This window comes from Canis lupus, chromosome 37 (assembly GCF_011100685.1).
Source record: "Canis lupus familiaris isolate Mischka breed German Shepherd chromosome 37, alternate assembly UU_Cfam_GSD_1.0, whole genome shotgun sequence".
NCBI classification, from domain to species: Eukaryota; Metazoa; Chordata; class Mammalia; order Carnivora; family Canidae; genus Canis; species Canis lupus.
The window spans coordinates 6,979,646-7,001,344 of record NC_049258.1 but is presented as its reverse complement, the minus strand read 5'-3'; the positions used below and the strand labels follow the sequence as shown (position 1 = coordinate 7,001,344).

General features: G+C 38.2%; 1 protein-coding gene across 4 annotated transcripts in view; it reads left to right on the top strand.

Moving 5' to 3' along the window:
• The window catches only part of RFTN2 (raftlin family member 2), an 80,004-nt gene that overhangs the window by 32,536 nt on the left and 25,769 nt on the right, over positions 1–21,699 (top strand). For all 4 annotated transcript variants that reach the window (XM_038585263.1, XM_038585261.1, XM_038585262.1 and 1 more), the window contains 5 exons: positions 387–570; positions 2,139–2,253; positions 6,278–6,545; positions 9,688–9,891; positions 20,736–20,857. In XM_038585263.1, the coding sequence (XP_038441191.1) occupies positions 387–570; positions 2,139–2,253; positions 6,278–6,545; positions 9,688–9,891; positions 20,736–20,857 (893 nt within the window). The remainder of the gene's footprint in view (positions 1–386; positions 571–2,138; positions 2,254–6,277; positions 6,546–9,687; positions 9,892–20,735; positions 20,858–21,699) is intronic.

Here is a 21,699-nt window from a genome sequence, read left to right as displayed (position 1 = left end):
TTCATTTTATCCTGTTCAGAATTGTAAAAACAATTGGCTCTTCAACTTAATATTGTTTCTCTTATGTATGTCTTCAGTATCTAGTAATAGAATACAGTCACTCAAATGAAATCCTAAATATAGAGCTGCCTTAATTGAAAAAATTACGTAAAGCATTTCTACTTTAAGACATATCAGTAATATTACATATCTATAAGCTTATGAGGTTACTTCTGCTTTTTTCTGGAATTAATTTAGAAAATATGTAATTCACATTAATGTAACCTTGAGATTAAATCATACGAATATGCTTCCTGTTTATTAGCATAATCACATAGAAAAAAATAACATTTTATAAAATAACATTTCATAAATGTGCAAATTTCTCATTGTGTTTGATATTTCAGCTTCGCCAAACCCAGAAGTCATCAAGATAAATTCAATTCCAGATATAGTAACAAAAGTGGAAGACTACTATCTTAAAGGATATATTGTTGGAGCTATTCATCCTGTTATACAACCTGTGGGGCAGCGAAAACACCTACCTGCAAGTTACCTGTACAGAGTAGTGCTATTGCGCTTGAAATTAAGGTAAGCCTGGTACTCAAGGAAACAGGCTAGGAAGCTGTTGAGATAGTTTTCTTGGGAAAAGAGAAAAAGAAGTTTGAATGTAGTGATGGGGAATAAAGGATAATTAGGAGGTTTGGTTTAGAGCACATTTTCTGGTAGTTGAATCTGGATTGAGAAAGGAAACTTAAACCTCCCTCCTTTTAAAACTCCTTATTGACTTTAGCCCCTGCAGACAAATGGGTTCGAGGTGAGGATGTCAGTAAACAAAGGAAAAGGAAAATAGATTCAAGAAGTACCTAGAAACTTCACCAGATGAGAAAGTAGCCATCAGCTACAGGTGCTGTTGCTGAGCTAAAAAAAAAACAAAAAACAAAAAACAAAAAACTGACTGGACCAATGAAGTCCACTTTCACTGAATGCCTTTTTTTTCCCTATATTATTAATAGTGGCAACAGAAACTCTCTCCCTTTTAGAACTTTTACAGCAGAAAGACCTACCTGCCAAGTTTTCACAAATCAGATAGACTTCTTATCAGCTTTTTCCAAAATAAATAGGATGTAAAAACCATCCATTTTAGGTTTTTTTTCATTTTTGTTAGTAGCTGCTTTCCCAAACAATACTGCCACCACTTTTGCCAACCTACCTTGTAAGTTTAATAGTTTTCAAAATACCATTGCCCTTTCCAATTCTTCTTTCCAATGAAGAATTAAAAAACCAAACCAATGTCTTTAACACATGCTTTTTTATACATCTCTTAAACTATATCAAGCCACCTCAAAGACCAGGGTAAAAACTGTTTTCTCTTTTTAGTGATGGACTAATAATCGATCACTTTAACTAGGAAAGGGCTAAGCAGGGAAAGAAAAATGGAATAAGAAGAGAGAAAACAAGAAAATTGAAAAAAAAAAAACAATTAAAGAAGGACTTAAAAAAATCCCAATTGTGCTTTTAAGGAACACTGCCTTGCTACTGAACGATTGCCAACTTACACATTGTCTGAGAGGGTTTGTACGGGCCCCAGATTTCACCATGAGATGGAACCTCATCCAGTATTTCAAGCATTACTAAGTAAACATGCCATTTAATGGCACAACACTGATGTCCTAATTACCAATCTTCTAAACCATGTATAAATTATTTTTCCTCTTTTAGCATTACTTCCAGTGGACTTAGCAGTGCTCTGACAAGGCTAAGAATAAGCAAGGGGTAAAGATCAGAAAAGAAAAAAAGGAAAAAGGACAATATTTATTTGCATTTAAATGGGACCTTTACTTGTGCTTTTGTACAAAAACGAGATGTAACAGTAACCTAAAATCATTTCTCACAATTTTTATTAAAACAACTGATGAATTTGTTTTCTTCCATATTAAATTAAAAATTAAATTAATAGAGGTTTAAACTAAGAAAATTTAAATTAATAGAAGTTACTGTGTTTTTCTGGTATTTTTACCTAAGAAGTCAACCATTAGGCTTGGAAAAATAAAGGATTCTCTTGATCTTATTTTTGAGTTGCCCTCTCATTTTTACATGAGCATATTAGCTGAAAATGATCAACTGACTTCCAACCATGAATATATTCTCTGTTACAGCCCAAAGCATTCGGCAGTACCCAGTGGACAGAGACGCCCAAGGCTTGTGATTGAGGAATGTCCTCTAACTTATGAGACACAAACAAATGACATAGCAAAAGAACTGATAGAAAAGGTACTAAATGTATACATTTTTTCATGTGATATCAAGAAAGATTTAGTATTTCTTCTTTATCAACTTCCTTTCTTACTTTTAAAAGAACAGGGAAATGGTGAGTGACTTCTACTAGAGGTTAAAACATATTGAAGCACACATACCAAATTGTACAGTTAGAAACAGAAATATAAGCCAGTGAAACAGAATGGAAATGCCAGAAATAAATTTACACACATATAAGAAGTTTGATAACAAACCTGATGAAATAAAATGGGGGAACAACCATCATTTAGTGAGTACTGCTGGGAAAATGGACAGTTGTTCTGTAGAAAATAGATTCCACACATTTCAAAAGCGATAAAGGGGTAATTTCTTTACCTATAAAAAATCCAGAAAAAGATGAAAGGATAAACTGAGGATGAACTCAATTATGAATAGGCTGAGAAATTGGAGTATATAAATATAACACATATCCTAGGAAAATTAAGCCTTAAAATAAGAATGGGGGAGGAATCCCCAACAAATGTGTCCTATGGGAGTTTCTTTTAGAATATATAGTAAATGAATACAAATGCATGAAAGCACTGTCCAGTCTTGAATGGATAGACAGATTCTATGCACAGCAAAATACAAAAGGAAATACCAACAACAGACACTGGAAAAAGATTCAAGCTAACTAATAATTTTTTAAATAAAATAACTCACCAATATTAACTGAGAAATTAAATCAAAGGTATTAGAAGAGCTTCAAGAAAATATTCATATAGGATCCCTGGATGACTCAGTGGTTGAGGGCCTGCCTTCAGCCCAGGGCATGATCCTGGAGTCCCAGGATTGAGTCCCACATCGGGCTCCCTGCATGGAGCCTGCTTCTCGCTCTGCCTATGCCTCTGCCTCTCTCTCTCTCTATGTCTCTCATGAATAAATAAATAAAACTCTTAAAAAAAAAAAGAAAAGAAAACATTCATATATTGCAATTGGCATTGTAATGAACTAGTATGGTGTTTCTGAATATCAGTCTGGTCATAAAAATCATAAATCCCATTTTATTTTTTCTATTAGCATCTATTCCAAGAAATTAACTGAAAACAGAAAAAGTTGGGGCACCTGGGTGGCTCAGTCAGCTAAGCATCCAACTCTTGATTTCAGTTCAGGTCATGATATCAGGGTCTTGGGATAGAGCCCCAAGTAGGGCTCCATGCTCAGTGGGGAGTCTGCTTCTCTTCTTCTCCCTCTCCTTCTGCCTCTCCTGCTGACATGCAAGCTTTCTCTCACTGCCTTAAATTAAATAAATAAATAAACCTATCTATCTTTAAAAAAAAAAAAAAGGAAGAGTGCCTGGGTGGCTTAGTGGGTTGAGTGTCTGCCTTTGGCTTAGGTCCTGGGATCAAGCCCTGTATTGGGCTCATGCCTCAATGGGATGTCTTCTTCCTCTCCCTCTGCCCCTCCACTCATGCTTTCTCTCTCAGAAATAAATTAATTAAGTCTTTAAAAAAAGAAAAAGGAAGACGTCAAGATAGTTTAATGAACTATTTTTAAATCTTTTTAAAAAATCAAGAAAAATTTTACATTCATAAGTATTCTAAATTTATAGGATTTTAGGTGAAAGTTTGTTGTTATCTTTAAGATTTTATTTATTTGTCTGAGAGAAAGAAAAAGAGAGCACAAGCAGGGGGAGAGGCAGGCAGAGGGAGAAGCAGGTTTCCCACTGAGCAAGGAGCCTGATGTGGGACTCAATCATGACTCAAAGATCATGACCTGAGCTGAAGGCAGACGCTTAACCAACTGAGCCACCCAGGCATCCCTGAAAGTTTATTCTTAATTACATTGATATATTTGTAAGGTTTTAGGTTTTATTTAAATGAATAGAGCCAAAAACCTAAGGCGTTTCAAATAAGAAACTGTCAAATTTATTCATTATTTCTATTGTTGCCAGGCTTTAAAAGGCCATTTGTGTCAGATTATCTGTAGTTTGTGTATAACAAGTTATAACTGCTAGTGATATTTCCCTTTTAGGTATAAAGTCACCATTCACTAAGGTTTTCAGGAATAGTCTTTGACACTAGATTTTTATAAACAAGCTACACATACTGTTTACTACTACTATTCTAGGAAATTTCAATTTGTTTTTCTGGGAATAAATTCACTCCAAAAAATTTCTTCTAAAATAAAAATGTAACTACTAATTTAGTCTTAATAGATCACCATCAGAGCCCTTGTTTTGCATTTGACTTCCTGGACACAGTTAAAGATCTATTTAAACAGGAAAGTTCTGTTATTTCAGCAATTAGAATAATGGGGCTATTTCATGAAGAGAAAAACTTTAGGAAACATTGCACATGAACTATTTGAACATTGCCCCATGTATGAACAAGAGTAATAGATGAATGCCAAATGTTATTTTGGAACAGCTGTCTCACATAAAAAGCTTATTGTTAAATAGCTAGATTTTAAGTCATTTTAACATATCAATATTTGCTCTATTTTTAAAATTAGGTTTATAAGTGTTTTCCCTAGGATTTTTAAATAAAAATAACATTTACAAAACATCAATCTTCCAATTTAAAAAATGGAAAAAACATTAATACTCTGTTACCACACTTTTCCAGATAAACCTTTCTAGTAATGAAAAAAGCCTTCTACACTTTTTTCACCCAAATCAACTAATTAGGCCTAGGAAAGAACTGACAATAAATTTACCCATTCCCACATGCAGCGTACCATGCTTCCTTACCACCTCCCTCACCTCTCCCAGGACTGCTGATATAAAAGACAATTTGTGGTTACTTTTAAGGTTTTGTGCATTGTTACAACCTCCATATGTTCATTTATAGGAGTAAATGATACAGTGTCAGTGTCATCATCTATTCTAGGTCCACACACCCACACCTCTTTCCTGCTCAGAATTCTCCTCATTGCCTGGAGCTGAGTGACCATTGTCCCTTTGAGTGGGCATTGCTCTCTGGTTGTACCCCAGTTGTTCCTGGCCCTTTTCATTTATTTCATTTCTCATCATGAGTGTTTGCACTTGCAATCTCCACCATAAGTCTTTTTTCCTCTCCCAGGTAACATTTAAAACATTTAATTTAGGGGATCCCTGGGTGGCTCAGCAGTTTAGCGCCTGCCTTCAGGCCACCGCGTGATCCTGGAGACCCGGGATCGAGTCCCACATCGGGCTTCCTGCTTGGAGCCTGCTTCTCCCTCTGCCTGTGTCTCTGCCTCTCTCTCTCTCTCTCTCTCTCTCTCTCTCTCTGTCTCTCATGAATAAATAAATAAAATCTTTAAAAAAAAAAACATTTAATTTAGGGGCACCTGGGTGGCTCAATCAGCTAAGCATCTGCCTTTAGCTCAGGTCATGATCTCAGCAGAGCCTGCTTCTGCCTCTCCCTCTGCTGCTCCCAGTGCTTGTGTGCTCACGCTCTCTCTCTCTCTCTCTGTCAAATAAGTAAAATATTTTTTTGAAGATTTTATTTATTTACTCATGAGGGAGAGACAGACAGAGGGAGAAGCAGGCTCCATGCAGGGAGCCCAATGCAGGACTCGATCCCGGGTCTCCAGAATCAGGCCCTGGGCTGAAGGTGGCGTTAAACTGCTGAGCCACCGGGGCTGCCCAAATAAATAAAATCTTAAAACAATTAATGTATCTTCTTTATTAATTAAGATGTATTTGGTAATGTCATTTTGAGGATTTCTTGGAATAGTTTTTAATTTTGCTTCAGTGGGAGAGACCATTGTTAACAAATATGCAAAAATCATGTTACAGAATTATTAATTCTTCCCAAATAGTTGCTTACCTTTTGAAGAAACACATGATTCGTGTTTTCATAATTTCTGAAGTGTATCAGTTTTGTTCAAAGAAGTCACAATAATAGTTTGACAAGAGTCTTAGGAGTAGTGCTTTATTAGAGGTTATTAATTCGTGTATGAATGAGCCTTCAGTTAGTGGTTAATTTACTTCTTATGGATTTCCTTAACAAGCCTACAGGTTAATTGTTAATCAATGTAAATGAATTTTACATTTTGTTCTACAATCTCTTTTCAGATTAATATAGCTGCTAAGAAAAGAATGAAATTTGTTGGATTCATATCACAGCCTCATCCACCACTTAAATTCTGCAATGGAACCAACCATGATGGAGATACAGAATCAACACTACCTTCAGAGGAAAACTGTAAAAGTTGGAATGAAGGAACATTAAGTGGGCAATCATCTGAGAGTGGAATTGAGGAAGAACCTCATCACGAAAGTGGACAGTGTCAAATGGACCAAGATGGCGGCCCCAGTTACTCTAAATCCAGAAAGGGAGAAGGTAATAGACAAGATGAGTAGAAATAGTACTTTAGTTTAAATTTAGCAAAAATAAGTTTTTGATATTTTTTAGAAATGTGAGGCAAAGTAAGTTTCTAAAGATTATAGATTAAATAAACTAATATAAACTTGTCTTGATTTTTTTTTAATTATTACAGCCAGAAATAAGGTAGGGCAGTTTTTCAAACAATTGTCCCTGGCATGGCCATACAATGCCATCCACATAAGGAAATTTTGTTTTGAAAATTGGTTTCCATTTAGTCATTCACCAGTTCCCCTGTTAAATGGAGGCTGTGCGTGTATACAGAAAATGATTATATAAATATAGAAAGCTGTTCTGACTTATGTTTGTTTTTACAAACAGTGTGTGAGAATTTTTGTTTTGGCCTTTCCCATTTCATGGATGGTTTTAGCCTTTGAAGTTAATTGGCTTTCTTTGATCATCAATTAGAATATGAAAATGTACATCATGATGAAACAATTAATATAACAATAGTGCCTGCATCGTAAAATAGCTTTAAATTATAGTTTTATTCTACTTTGCCAACTAGCAAGTCTTCCCAAGAAATTGAGACTACTTTTTCACGTATTTTGGCCTGCTCAGTTTTCTGCTACCTTTGCAGGCATGCTCTAAAAAGCACTACTGGAGGAAAAAAGGAAAAAAAAAACACTACTAGAGAAAGTCAAAAACGATGCATATCTTAGAATTGAGAGCTCTAGAGTCAGACTGCCTCAATTTCTTCATAGAAAGGGGGTTGTGAGATGTAGCTAAAAGATAAGACACTTAGTCCTGTGCCTGCCACGAAATAAATTCTGTATTAAGTTAGCTGCTATGGACTGATCCTGTGATCCATGTCAGAGCTGAAGCTGCACACACATACGTCAGCTTTCCAGGTTGTAGTGAGATGTGCTCAACATTCTGAGGATGGCAGAGACTCACTCGACTATGATCAACACAATCTTTTTAACAACGAACCAGGAGCATTTTCTAATTCACCATCTCACCCCTCCTCACCACCACCAGCACCCTCCCACTTTCTCACCAGCTCCCTAGCTAACAACCACCCACTGTTACCCTGCAGTATAAACATTTTAGGAACAAGAGTTGTTGGAACATGGTCAGAGACCTATTTGCTATCTTCCACCCAATGATACCTTTAAATTCCAGCTGGTTCCCATCCTAACTTTGATTAGACCTGGTGTTTATTCCCAGTTCTTTTAAGTTCCAAATCCAATATGCTATCTACTTAATTATCAATCTTTAGATTCCATTTTTTTTTAAAGTTTTTTTTTTTTTAGAGGAGGGATAGAAGAGCAGAGAGAATCTTAAGCAAGCTCCAGTCCCAGTGCAGAGCCCAACCCAGGGCTTGATCTCACAACCCTAAGATCATGACCTGAGCCGAAATCAAGTCAAATGCATAATCAACTGAGCCACCCAGGTGCCTGTAGACTTCACTTTCTAAATAGCTTAAATCATGTACTTCTTAATAATTTGTGTATGGCAATAGTTCTTAACTTTGTGTGCAGGGGTGAAGTTGGAGGAGACACACACAAAAGACTTCTTGGAGAATCTGGTGAAATCCATGGAGACTCAATCCAGAAAAATGCACATATGAGCACCTGAGTGGGTCAGTTCCTTGAGCATTCAACTCTTGGTTTCAGCTCAGGTCATGATCTCAGGGTGATGAGACTGAGCCCTGCATCTGGCTCCACACTCAGCATGAAGTCTACCAGAGATTATCTCTCCTCTCCCTCTGCCCCTCCCCGCCTTAGCTGTCTCTAAATAAGTAAATAAATAAAATCTTTTTTTAAAATGCACATAACATACATACTCCCAAATACTTTTGCAATACAAGTGGTATTAGACTTCCTAAACACAACTATGGAGGTGGATCCACCAGACTACTCCCCAACTTAAGAATTTGTCAACTTGGGGGATCCTCAGGTGGCTCAGTGGTTGGGTGCCTGCCTTTGGCCCGGGGGCGTGGTCCTGGGGTCCCAGGATCGGGTCCCACGTCCGGCTCCCTGCATGGGACCTGCTTCTCCCTCTGCCTGTGTCTCTGCCTCTCTATTTCTCTATGAATAAATGAATATTAAAAAAAAAAGAATTTGTCAACTTGGGATGCCTGGATGACTCAGTGGTTGAGCTCTGCTTTCAGCTCAGGGCCTGATCCTGGAGTTTGGGTATCAAGTCCCACATTAGGCTCCCTGAGGGCCACCTGCTTCTCCCTCTGCCTATGTCTCTGTCTCTTTCTGTGTCTCTCATGAATAAATAAATAAAATCTTAAAAAAAAAAAAAAAAAAGAATTTGCCAACTTATGGAAAACTAGAAGGTAGGACCCAGCAGTTCCATGTTTAAATATATATTCTAGAGTCATTCCTACAGGTGTATCTAAAGAGACATGAATAATGCTTATAATAACAAAATTTTGGAAACAATGTTTCAACAGGAGCATAATTAAACTGGAATATTATGTAGCAGTTTAACTAAATGAATAAAGTCTAATTGTATTAATCCCACTTAAAGCATAAAAAGATCAATTTATAAGAGCACCTGGGTGGCTCAGTTGATTAACCATCTCCCTCCAGTTCAGGTTATGATCTCAGGCTCCTGAGATTGAGCCCCACGCCAGGATCCCTGCTCAACAGGGAATCTGCTCCTCCCTCTCCCATTGCTCTTATCCCCCTATACTTGTGCTCTATGTCTCAAATAAATAAATAAATCTTTTTTATTTTTTTAAATCTTTTTTAAAAATCAATTTATAGATGTATATATATAATATCATACTGCTTTTTAAACTGCAAAACATAACATATATTAATGGGTATATAAGTGTGTATTAAAAGAGTAAAAGCTTGAATAAGAATAATAAAAACCAAATCATTATAGTAGCAATTTCTGGAGAACTGGATTAGGGAAAACTATAAAGTGAGCTTCAACTACATCCATTTCTCATTTCCTGGAAGAAAGTCTGAAGGAAACATGGCACAAGGTTAACATTTAATAAAGCTGAGTGATGGGTAATTTTATTATTCTCTATGTTTGTCTGTTTACTTGACATACATGAATAATAACAAAAAATGAGGAATCCTTTCAATAAATGAATAAATAATTTTTCTTCTTTCTGAACACCTATCCCCAGATAACAAGCTATATACAGTATTCAATGTTTTTGATGATGAGTCAACCTGCTGGACCTACCAGGAAGGCATCCTGTCGATGAAAGTAACAAGAAAAGGATCTATCATTAGTACACTTGATGCCGATTGGCTGGAGTTAACGACATTTTATTATAAACAAGGCTTGTCTTTAATTGATTCTTTTGTATGCTGGGAAACATCTAAAGGTAAGTTTTATATTATGATATATTGATATCTAAAGAATTCGAGCTCTATCAGAGTTGGTGGAAATGTTTTTGCCTCTCAAGGTCTGTGGCTAAAAGGACAGTAGATTCACCAGGAATTAGATTCCAATTATTACACAGCTATATAGCTTTAATTTAAAGTTTTAAAGCAGAAATAGAGTATCAGTTTTTGAACCAAAGATTATCTTTCTTTTATGTAGGTGTGTGTATATATGTGTGCGTGTATAATTTTTTAAAGATTTTATTTATTCATAGAGACAGAGAGAGAGAGAGAGAGAGAGAGAGGTAGAGACACATCTATCATGCTTTCCTGCTACCACTGCTTTTGGCAACCTTGAAAGGAAAGAAAAACAGATGACAGAATTTCCACTAGACCCAACTAGCACTAAAGAAGACCTCCCTCTGAGCAACATGCCCTGATGACCCAGATTTTGGACAGTAGGGCACATCTGGTCTGGGCCAGTGACTAAGAAGCCCAGTTACATTTCAGTTTGTACAGCATGGGTTGGCATGACCATAGGTGAGAACAGCAAGGTATAAGCAGTAAGACCTTTCCATATCCATGTGAAACAAAGGCCTTCAAGCTTAGCCTCGTTTAAGGGATGACCTATGATCTGTCTCCCAGCCAAACACAAGTTTGTGAGGGGAGCTCTGAGAACACTAACTAACTGGAGGACCCAATGCCCTCTGGTCCTTTGTGCCCTTCCTCTGGCCTTTTTTGCAGAATGTAACTTGACAATAAGCTGAAGGGAACATCTTCCAGCCCTGTCTTTCTGTCACTAGAGCTGCATGCTCCTCCCTATGGCTCAGACTTCACTCCTGAAGGATCTGATGCTCCCAGAAGCTGGGCATAGATTATCACTGTGAATCATAATAAAGATATTATGATGCTAAATGAAATAAATAAATAAAAGCTTAACTGTCGTGTGTGGTAAAAATATAATATAATGTTTGCTATTTGGGCTGTAACTCTCAAGAATAGACAAAACACTGTGATTGACTAGGATTTTCCAAATAAGATGCATTATAACAGCCTGGTTAGGAGGATTATAATGGCATTTGATTGTTACTATTCAAATGTATACACTATCCCAATTTCAGGCACTACCTACCATGTTCTCTAGTCTACAGCTGACTCTAAAAATTTGTATAGAAAAATAATCTTTGTGGGGCACCTGGGTGGCTCAGTTGGTTAAGCATCTGCCTTCGGCTCAGGCCAAGAAGATCCCAGAAGATCCTGAGATAGAGCCCCACATCACCTGGCTGCCTGCTCAGTGGGGAGCCTGCTTCTTACTCTCCCATTCAGCTCCTCCTGCTTGTGCTCTCTCTCTCTCTCTCTCTCTGTCAAATATGTAAATAAAAATTTATTTTTTATTTTTTTTTTTTAAAGATTTTATTTATTTATTCATGATAGTCACACAGAGGGAGACAGAGAGGCAGAGACACAGGCAGAGGGAGAAGCAGGCTCCATGCACTGGGAGCCCGACGTGGGATTCGATCCCGGGTCTCCAGGATCATGCCCCGGGCCAAAGGCAGGCGCCAAACCGCTGCGCCACCCAGGGATCCCTAAATAAAAATTTAAACATAGGGCAGCCCGGGTGGCTCAGTGGTTTAGCGCCACCTTCAGTCCAGGGTGTGATCCCAGAGACCCAGGATGAGTCCTGTGTCCGGCTCCCTGCTTGGAACCTGCTTCTCCCTCTGCCTGTGTCTCTACCTCTCTCTCTCTCTCTCTCTCTCTCTCTCTCTCTCTGAATAAATAAAATCTTTAAAAAATTATATATACACATACACACACACACATGTATACAGACACATAAAAGAAAGATAATCTTTGGTTCAAAAACTGATACTGACTCTATTTATTTCTGCTTCCCCTTTATCTTTCTTTCTTTTTTTTTTTTTTTAAGATTTTATTTATTCATGAGAGACAGAGACCCAGGCAGAGGGAGAAGCAGGCTCCATGCAGGGAGCCTGACCTGGGACTCAATCCCGGGACTGCAGGATCAGGCCCTGGGTAGAATGTGGCGCTAAACCGCTGAGCCACCCGGGCTGCCCCCCCTTTATCTTTCAACTTCCCTTAGCCTTCCTCTTTTAATTACAATAGGATATGTAATCATTCATGTCTATCACAAAAACAAAACTTCCAAAAAATTACTTTCTAGGGAAAATGTTTTTAAAAAGAGATTAGTGCTAAAAGAAAAGAAAAATTCATAGTTAGGAGACTTGAAAAGTAAATTAGGAAGGATGAAGGCAATGAAAACCAGGATAATTAACTAACTCAATGAGGTTAGAGGAAAGAATAAGAAAGCTAATAAAATGAAACCTCAATATACCTTATTATCATTAAATCAGACTATCATTTAGTATGGAGGTTCCTCAAAAAGTTAAAAGTAGAACTACTCTATGATCCAACAATTATACTACTAGATATTTACCAAAAGATACAAAAATACTGTTTGAAGGGACACATGGACCCCTGTGTTTATAGCAGCATTATCAACAATAGCCAAACTATGGGAAGAGCCCAAATGTCCATCAACTGATGATGGATAAAAATGTGATATATATATACATAATATTCTGTTGGGTATATATGTGCATAATATTCTGTTACTCAGCCATCAGAAAGAATGAAATCTTGCCTTTTGCAACAATGTGGTTGGAGCCAGAGTATATCATGCTAAGCAAAATGAGTCAGAGAAAGACAAATGCCATATGATTTCACTCATATTTGGAATTTAAGAAACAAAACAGATGAACATAAGGGAAGGAGGAACAAAGAGGGGGAGGCAAATCATAAGAGACTTTTTTTTTAAAGATTTTATCTATTTATTAGAGAGAGAGAGCATGGGGTGGGGCAGGCCAGGCAGAGAGAGAGGAAAAAGCAGGAGCCTGATGCGGGGCTCAGTCTCAGGATCCTGAGATCCTGACCTGAGCAGATGCTTAACTGACTGAGCCACCCAGGTGCTCCATGAGACTCTCAACTACAGAGAATAAATTAAGGGTTGCTGGAGGCAAGGTGGGCAGGGAATAGGCTAAATAGGTGATCAGTATTAAGGAGGGCACATGTTACGATGAGCACTGGGTGCTATATATTATGTGATGAAGCACTAAAATTCTATTTCTGAAACCAATACTACACTATATGCTTAACTAACTAGAATCTATTTATTTATTTATTTATTTATTTATTTATTTATTTTTAACTAACTAGAATTTAAATTAAAACTTTTTAAAAATTGAAAAAAGAAAATCAGCTTATCATTAAGTCAGAGACACCTTAACTAATAGAACTAAAGACTTTGGATAATTATCTAAAATTACCAAGAATCATGGTCCAATAGGTTCTTTTAACTAGAAACCAAGAATAAAGATCTAGCCCATTGGAACACCCAGAAATATGGCCTATAACACACAACCCATAGCAAGTGCTCAATAGATATTCCTTAGTATTTTTGGTTATTAGAAACTTCTTCCAAGTTGGTCTTTTATGGAAAAAGCAAAATCCAATAAGAAGAACATGGACTTTAGGATCAGATAAACCAGGTCTTAAATCCTTTGTCCTCTACTTATTAACTGGGTGATCTAGAGAAGTTAGGGAACTTATTGAGCCACATTTTCCTAAAAGGCGAATAAAACTATTCCCTACTTTACTGCTGTGAACATTTAGTAAGATACAGAGACACCTTAACTAATAGAACTAAAGACTTTGGATAATTATCTAAAATTACCAAGAATCATGGTCCAATAGGTTCTTTTAACTAGAAACCAAGAATAAAGATCTAGCCCATTGGAAGACCCAGAAATATGGCCTATAACACACAACCCATAGCAAGTGCTCAATAGATATTCCTTAGTATTTTTGGTTATTAGAAACTTCTTCCAAGTTGGTCTTTTATGGAAAAAGCAAAATCCAATAAGAAGAACATGGACTTTAGGATCAGATAAACCAGGTCTTAAATCCTTTGTCCTCTACTTATTAACTGGGTGATCTAGAGAAGTTAGGGAACTTATTGAGCCACATTTTCCTAAAAGGCGAATAAAACTATTCCCTACTTTACTGCTGTGAACATTTAGTAAGATACAGTACGTACAAAATGACTCCACAGTGCCTCGCCCACTGCCAGAGTTTAGTTTCTGCTGTTAGTTTTCTTCCCTGTGGCTTGCTGTGTACAGTCACAGTACTTTCCATATGGATCACCTACTTAGGGGTCAGTTTATGTTTCATGTCTTTCTCTCTCTCTTTCTCCTTCTCTTCCTTCCAAAAAGTCTAAGTTGGAGCCATTTCAAATTTTGGTTTGTGACTAACTGCTGAAGGAAAAACGAAAAATACTCTTTTCAAAATCTCTTTCAGACATCCCCTGCCTTGGGCCTTGCCTGGTGAAAATAAAATTAGCCCCAGCAGTTGCCAGCCAGAGGCTCTGTAGGGCTTTTGTTCGCAAAGCCTCAGAAGCTATTTAGAGAGCCCAGGGGAGAATCTCTCCCTCTTAGCAGCTCTGGAATGTCTCATTAGACATTTTACATTGAGGGCCATGCCAAGCCCCTAATGAGCCACCACGGTCTGTGGGGTCTGGCAACTGGGTGTGTCACTCAGGACTTCCCTACGAGTACACAGGGAAGCTGCAGAGGGGAAATTGTGACCCATGCCTGTGTCACTGTGAGAAGCAAGTCAGAGGAAGCAGGGCTGAATTGGTTGCTTTGTTCTGGGTTATTTGATGCCTGACAGCTAAAGCACATGGAGGACAATGCGTATTTTGTTTTGTCTTGCTTCCATCCTCTTCCAAAATATTGTCAGAAGTCAGCCTATCACAAGGAAAAGAAGTACAAAACCAGACATTGCACAGACATTTAAATACATTACCCCACAAATCTCATTTTATAAAGTATCTTCCTCTAGAAACAGGGAGAGGGAAAACAAAACGTTTTAAAAAGTTTTCTCCTTAGCTGGGGTCACAATGGAGAGGTTGTAAGGTCTGTGAAATTCTTCCTCAGTGCCCTTTCCCACGCACTCTCAAAGCCTGTTCCGCTTCAAAAAAGCCCCACAGGAGAGGCACCCAGCAGTCCTCTTGCTGTTCTTGCAGCCTGAGGGTTCCCACTGCAGTGGCCTCCTGTATCTGACCTCCTCCAGCATCCCTGGGCCCTCAGCAAACTGGTCCTCTGCTGGAATCACTGCATATGCACAAGGGGATTGCACTGTAGGGTAAAAACCTCCAAATGGTCCCAGGAGAGTCTACAACAGGTTTCCCCAGTTGAGCCAACAAAGACAAAACACTTTATTTTACCAGAATGTGTAGAGGTCCAGTAGGCCGAGATGAGCAGCTTTGCCAGCTGGTATAACACACACACACCACCATGAGTTCCCAATACTTTATTAGCCTATAAATGCCCCTATCATTGCCAGAGAATAGTCTCTTCCCACCTTTAGTGCACCCACATCTTTAGGCTACATTTTGATTTTTTATGAATTATCAGACTTAAATTCATTTTGATCTCTTCACCCCTATAAAAATGCTTGTGTGCAGCTAGCAGGCAAACTATCAGAATGAGGACTGTATTAATTCACTTCACATATATGTATATGCCAGGCCCTGTGCCAGGCATTGGGCTTACAGTGATAAGCAAAATGGACGTCTTCCCTACTCTCAAAACGTTGGCCATGTGGCATAAGGCAGTCAGGCAGCAATGGGTATGGAAACATATGTCTAATTTCAAAATTAAGAGAAGTGTTGTGACATTACCCAACATGATATCATAAGGAGGGGCAGGAGGTCCCACCTGATGAGGCACCAATCACACTGAGACTGGGAAGCCAGCATTCAGGAGCCAGTGGTAGACCATTCTAGGCAAAGGAAACACCCCCAGATGTTCAAAAACCCTAGGGCCAGAAAGAGGAAAAGGGAAAAGGCCTGTGTCACTGGAGCAGGGTAGGAAGAGAGAATGACTCCAGACAAGGTGGAAGAGGTAAGCAGCAGCTGGACTTAAAATAATGCAACAAGAGCTAGCTAGGGGCACCTGGGTGGCTCACTCCGTTGGGTGTCAGCCTTCGGCTCAGGTCATGATCCTGGGGCCCCAGGATCAGGTCCCACATCGGGCTCCCTGCTCAGTGGGGAGCCTGTTTCTCCCTCTCCCTGCTACTCCCCCTGCTTGTGCTCACTGTCTATATCTGTCAAATAAATAAAATATTTTTTTAAAAAGGACCTAACTAATATGTATTTGTACTTACTATATACCAGCACTGTTCTCAGCACTTTACATTTATGACTCATTTACTCCCACAGCAACCCTATGAGTTGGTATGATTATGATCTTCCTTTTACAGATGAGGAAGCTGAAGTACAGAAATATTTTAAAATGTACCCATGCTCATGCAACTAGAAAATTTTGGAGCAGGAGGGCACCTAGGTGGTGTGTGTGGTCTTAACCAATTTGCCATCCTGCCAGGATTGATTTTTTTTTTTTTTCTTTTCTTTCTTTCTTTTTTTTTTTTTTTTTTTTTTTTGCCATCCCACCAGGTCTTGTTTTGTTTTGTTTTAGATTTTATTTATTTATTCATGAGAGACATAAAAAGAGCAGAGACACAGGCAGAGGGAGAAGCAGGCTCCCTGTGGGGAGCCAGATGTGGGACTTGATCCCAGGACCCCAGGATCACGCCCTGAGCTGAAGACAGATGCTCAACCACTGAGCCATCCAGGTGCCCCATCCTACCAGGATTTTTATTCCAAATCAGTCATTGAAGATTTAAGAGGGAGTTATGACCTGATTTGCATTTTTCAAAAAACCTCTTTGGCTTCATTTTGGAAAGTGGATGAGAGAGGGCAAGAATGGAAAGGCAGGTGCTATTAAGAGGCCATTGCATTGGTCCATAGAGAGAGGATTGTAGAGATAGAGAAAAATAAACAGGCTGAGATTTGTTTTGAAGAAAGAATGTTTATGAATGATCTTCAACTGAGAGTTGCTGTATGTGCTCTCCAGTTCTCAGACATGGTCCAAGGCCCATCTCTAGGCAGTTTAATGCCAAAAAAAAAAAATTACAAATGGACAAAATATACTAAAACGGAATGTTACCTTTCCTTACATTTACAGAAATGTCAATGTCATATGTAGCTGAAATGAATGTGTCAGAGCACATGTCCAGACAAGTAAACCATTCTCTGAGAATCCTTTAAGCTTGTGCTTCTCAAACCAGGGTCCAAGTACCTGGAGGTATTTAGCCTTGTTCTAGGCAGTACAAAGGTTCACAAGATAAACCTCTTCCTAGAATCTCACTTGCTATTACTTAAGATGGGGAGATGGAGAACTGTACTTTTTTACGTAATAAAAATCTATTTGAAAAGAACGCAAAGTTTGCATGGATTTTAAAGTATAACATTAGGCCTCCTTTTTTTTTAAGATTTTATTTATTCAGAGAGAGAGGCAGAGACATAGGCAGAGGGAGAAGCAGGCTCCCTATGAGGAACCTGATGGGGGACTCAATCCCAGAGACCCCGGGATCACAACCTGAGCCAAAGGTTCAACCACTGAGCCACCCAGGTGCCCTAACATTAGACTTTAAAGAAACCCTATTCTTGCCACAAATCACTTCAAACTGTAGTTGGAGACCATCCTTCAAAGATACAGAAATAGGTATACTTTCATTTGCTATTGGTATTTGGCTAAAAAAAATTAAGAAACAGTGTGTCAGGCCAATGCCTTATAACTTTTGCATATTATGTGCACATAGAAAATGGTAATATTATAAGGCATACAGGTATAAGAGGATAAAGCTTCTCTGAGCTGCAGGGGGCACCCTATATCTTGGCACTTCTGTGACAGGCTCTCAGCATACCTGTGGGGCAAGACATACTGGCTGAGAAGTTCTGGAATTTGTACTGTTAAGAAGTGACTCAGTTCGGGAACAGTTAAGTAATTGTTTAGATTATCACCTCACTCAATTACCTGAAAGGTTTATCACACCAGGCACCCAAACAGTCACCCTCCATGAGACCTTCCCTTCCACCCTGCCTTGCCACCAGTTCTTTCTCCTGTGTAAGTATCCTTCATCAGTGGCTCTGGGGATTGGCATGGGCCCATGGACCAACAATGGACCATTTTACTGATGGTAATTGTTGAAATTTTCCTGAATATTTGTCTATAATAATCATTAGCCAGAAATCTACTGTCTAATCTTAATCTTGCTAATGCTAACCTTGTGCAGATTTAGTAACAAAATTATTATTATTAGTTTTAATACCAAACATATACTAAATCTTCAAAAAATATGTTTTGATTATCTTCTTTGGATATTACCTATAACATGACCTGTGAGTATAAATTCCTAAATGTTATTTTTAAATAAGCCTCAATTTGAAAATAAAAATTTTAGGGGGATCCCTGGGTGGCTCAGTGGTTTAGCACCTGTCTTCAGCCCAGGGCCTGATCCTGGGTACCCGGGATAGAGTCCTGCATTGGGCTCCCGGCATGGAGGCTACTTCTCTCTCTGCCTCTCTCTGTCTCTCTCTGTCTCTACGTCTATCACAAATAAATAAATAAATCTTAAAAAAAAAAGAAAAGAAAAATTTTATATGCACAAAAAATATATAAAAATAAATAAAAAATAAAAATAAATAAAAAGAGCCAGGTCGGCCTGGGCTCTGGGAGCTCTAAAGTGAGAAGGAGGAACCTAAATTTATGTCCAGGTAGTAAAGTGCATTAATCTTTTGTGTACAGCTGAATAGAACACAAATGTTCAAGATATAGATTCTCTTCATATGTTAGTTATGTCTCAGTAAAGCTGGGAGGAAGGAATGTAGAGGGGGAAAAATGATACAAAACATTTGCAACATCCCAGAAAATCACCTCATGACCCTTCCTGGTCGATAGCCTCCCACCCAGAGTAAGCATTATTCTGACACCCATCACCATAGATTGATTTTGCCTGTTTTTGAACTTCACATAGGTTGAAGTATACAGTATATATATACTTTTGTGTCTGGCTTCTTTTGCTCAACATAGTATCTGAAATTCACCCACGTTGCTACACAGCTTTTTTATTCTTGTGTAGTATTGCATTGTATGAGCCTACCACACTTTCATTCTTTTAAGCCAAAAGAAATTTAAAGGGGTGCCTGTGTGGCTCAGTCGGTTAAGCCTCTGCCTTCAGCTCAGGTCATGATCCCAGGGTCCTAGGATCAAGTACCACATTGGGCTCCCCACTCAGCAGAGTCTGCTCCTCCCTCTCCATCTACCCCTCCCCCCTGCTCACGGTCTCTCTGTCTCACGCTTTCTCTCAAATAAATAAATAAAATCTTTTTTAAGAAAAGAAATTTATTTTTTTTAATTTTTATTTATTTATGATAGTCACACAGAGAGAGAGAGGTAGAGACACAGGCAGAGGGAGAAGCAGGCTCCATGCAGGGAGCCCGATGTGGGATTCGATCCCGGGTCTCCAGGATCGCACCCTGGGCCAAAGGTAGGCACTAAACCGCTGTGCCACCCAGGGATCCCCAGAAAAGAAATTTAGAAGTATTAGGGCCCAATAGCGGGAATAAGAAAACACAGAGCCACAAAACTGATGGTTCTCACATTACATAAGGCCAAAGTAAATAAGAGGCAGATTTTAACTAACTACATAATTATTACAGTATATAGTTATTTCTAAAATTCATATCCCCATTCTAAAAAAAGGGCTTGGGGCATGCGTAGTTTTAAAGATAGTCTTGTGATGCTCTGAACTTACAATCAGAAAGATTTACTTCCCCTGGTCACTTTGGGGTGACAATGGATAAGTACATTTAAAGCGAGTAGAATATGTACATATACTGTAATTAGAAAACTAATTCCAACTAGTTAATTAAACTTTACTGGGTTTTTGGGAGCCAGTCTGAACAATGTAAGTGCTTCTTATAGTAAGTTCCCTAACTGTAAATGACGGAAATAATATTAAGGATTTTCTTTTAAAGTTTATAGCCTGTTAATAAAAATAAAAACTGAGAATTACACTGAAATTATGTTTGTCTTTTTTATCTTTAAACCTAAGAGGTCACTTGAAAACTTCATAAGTTATAATTTAGATAACCGTCCAGCCCGGAGACTTTGATACGACACCATGCAGTATAACAAACCAAAATGTTTAACCAGCACATGACCGACCATGGGAAAATTGTCTCCTATTGCAAAATAAGAGACAAAAGAATGTCCATAAAATCAGTTTAGTTTTCGCCAGCTGGTTATTGTCAACTATTCAAGAAAATGTCAGAGAGGCCCTCCCTTAAAACTTCCTTCCCAGCAGGAATTCTTTTGACAATGACTTCTGTTTAGTATTTTCCTGTTACCATTCTTTTATTATTTTTTTAAAGCATCATGGAAGTAAAGAATTGTTTTGTGTTTGTATTTTTTGAAGTAATCTTACCTCACATTCGTTTTAATATCACAACTGTAATTTCAAGGATTAACATTTTTTATGTTTTCTCTCTTAATGGTGTGATTAATATGCATAAACATACAGATTAGAAACCAAAATTTGATTTCAAGGTCAAGATCATTTCCCGATGCTTTTTTGGCTTAGGAAATCCACTTGCTTCTCATTGTACAATTTTATTTTATCTTGTTTTTGTTATTGTAGTTTTCATATTTCCAGTGTGATTTTAATTCAGTGAAGCGCAAAACTATCTTGAACTCCCCCCCCCCCAAAAAAAATAATAACCTTCAAAGAGAAGGAGGATGTTATTGATTCAGGCAATACAAGTGCTTTTCTTTCAGCTTCCTAAAACAGTTATCTAGGGATTTAAATGATCTTAAGAGATACTCAGTATTTGCATCTTTTCTTAATTGTATCCTTTTCCTCACAGGGGACCATTTGCCTAAATCTTTGGAAGGATTCTTTATCTATGAAGAAGAAGGTTCTGGAGTTCCTGGTTCCAGTAGGAAAGGAAATGATGCCATCGTCGTAGAACAATGGACCGTTATTGAGGTAAACTGCAGTTTTCTGACAATTTAGCTTTAATTTTATATTTAGTTTTACATGATAAAGATCTTCATTGCCTAATACATGCAACATCCTTCAAACATGTGTTTGTGCAAGATTCAGAATTTCATCACAAGTTCAAAAACAGACTTTGTTCAGATTTGTGAAAGGGTGATTTCCTTTACTCAATGTTCAACTTTGTTATAAGATAGCAAAAGAATTACCTTTATCTAAATAGCAGTAGATTCCCAAAGACTTGACTTTCTAATCTAATCCTAAGCAAAGTTCCCTGGCACTGAGATTCTCTTTACACATGCCATGACAACTGGCTGAAACTGAAAATAAACTCAGTCAATAACTACCATTTTATCTCCAAGCAACCAGTGTGACTTTTTTTTACCTTGTGAATTGACTTTCAAAGGCAAAAATATCCAAAAGGTGTTCTCTCTCTCGCCAGGCCAAATATGTACACACAGCATTGTCCTTCCTAATCAGAGATGACATTGCTGCTGATGTTGTGCACTCTGAATTCAGATGTCCCCGAATGGACTGCCCTTGAGGTGTACAGACTGAATTCAGGTATATTGTGTTGTGTGTATGAGGCCCTCACTGACAGGCTCTTCCATGAACACGATTGCCTTTCTGGCCTTATAAGGGCATAGAGAGAGGTTTCAAAGAAATCAGAAATCCCACTGAGGGGAAGGAAAGGATTTGGGGAAAGAGGTAAAGCTCCAAATAAAAATCAATTCCAAATGAGCAAATGAGTAAAAAGCAGGGAAATGACTCTGCATCTAAGCCCCATTCACCTTTCACTCCCCCGTCTTCACTTCCTACTCTTGTCCTCACTT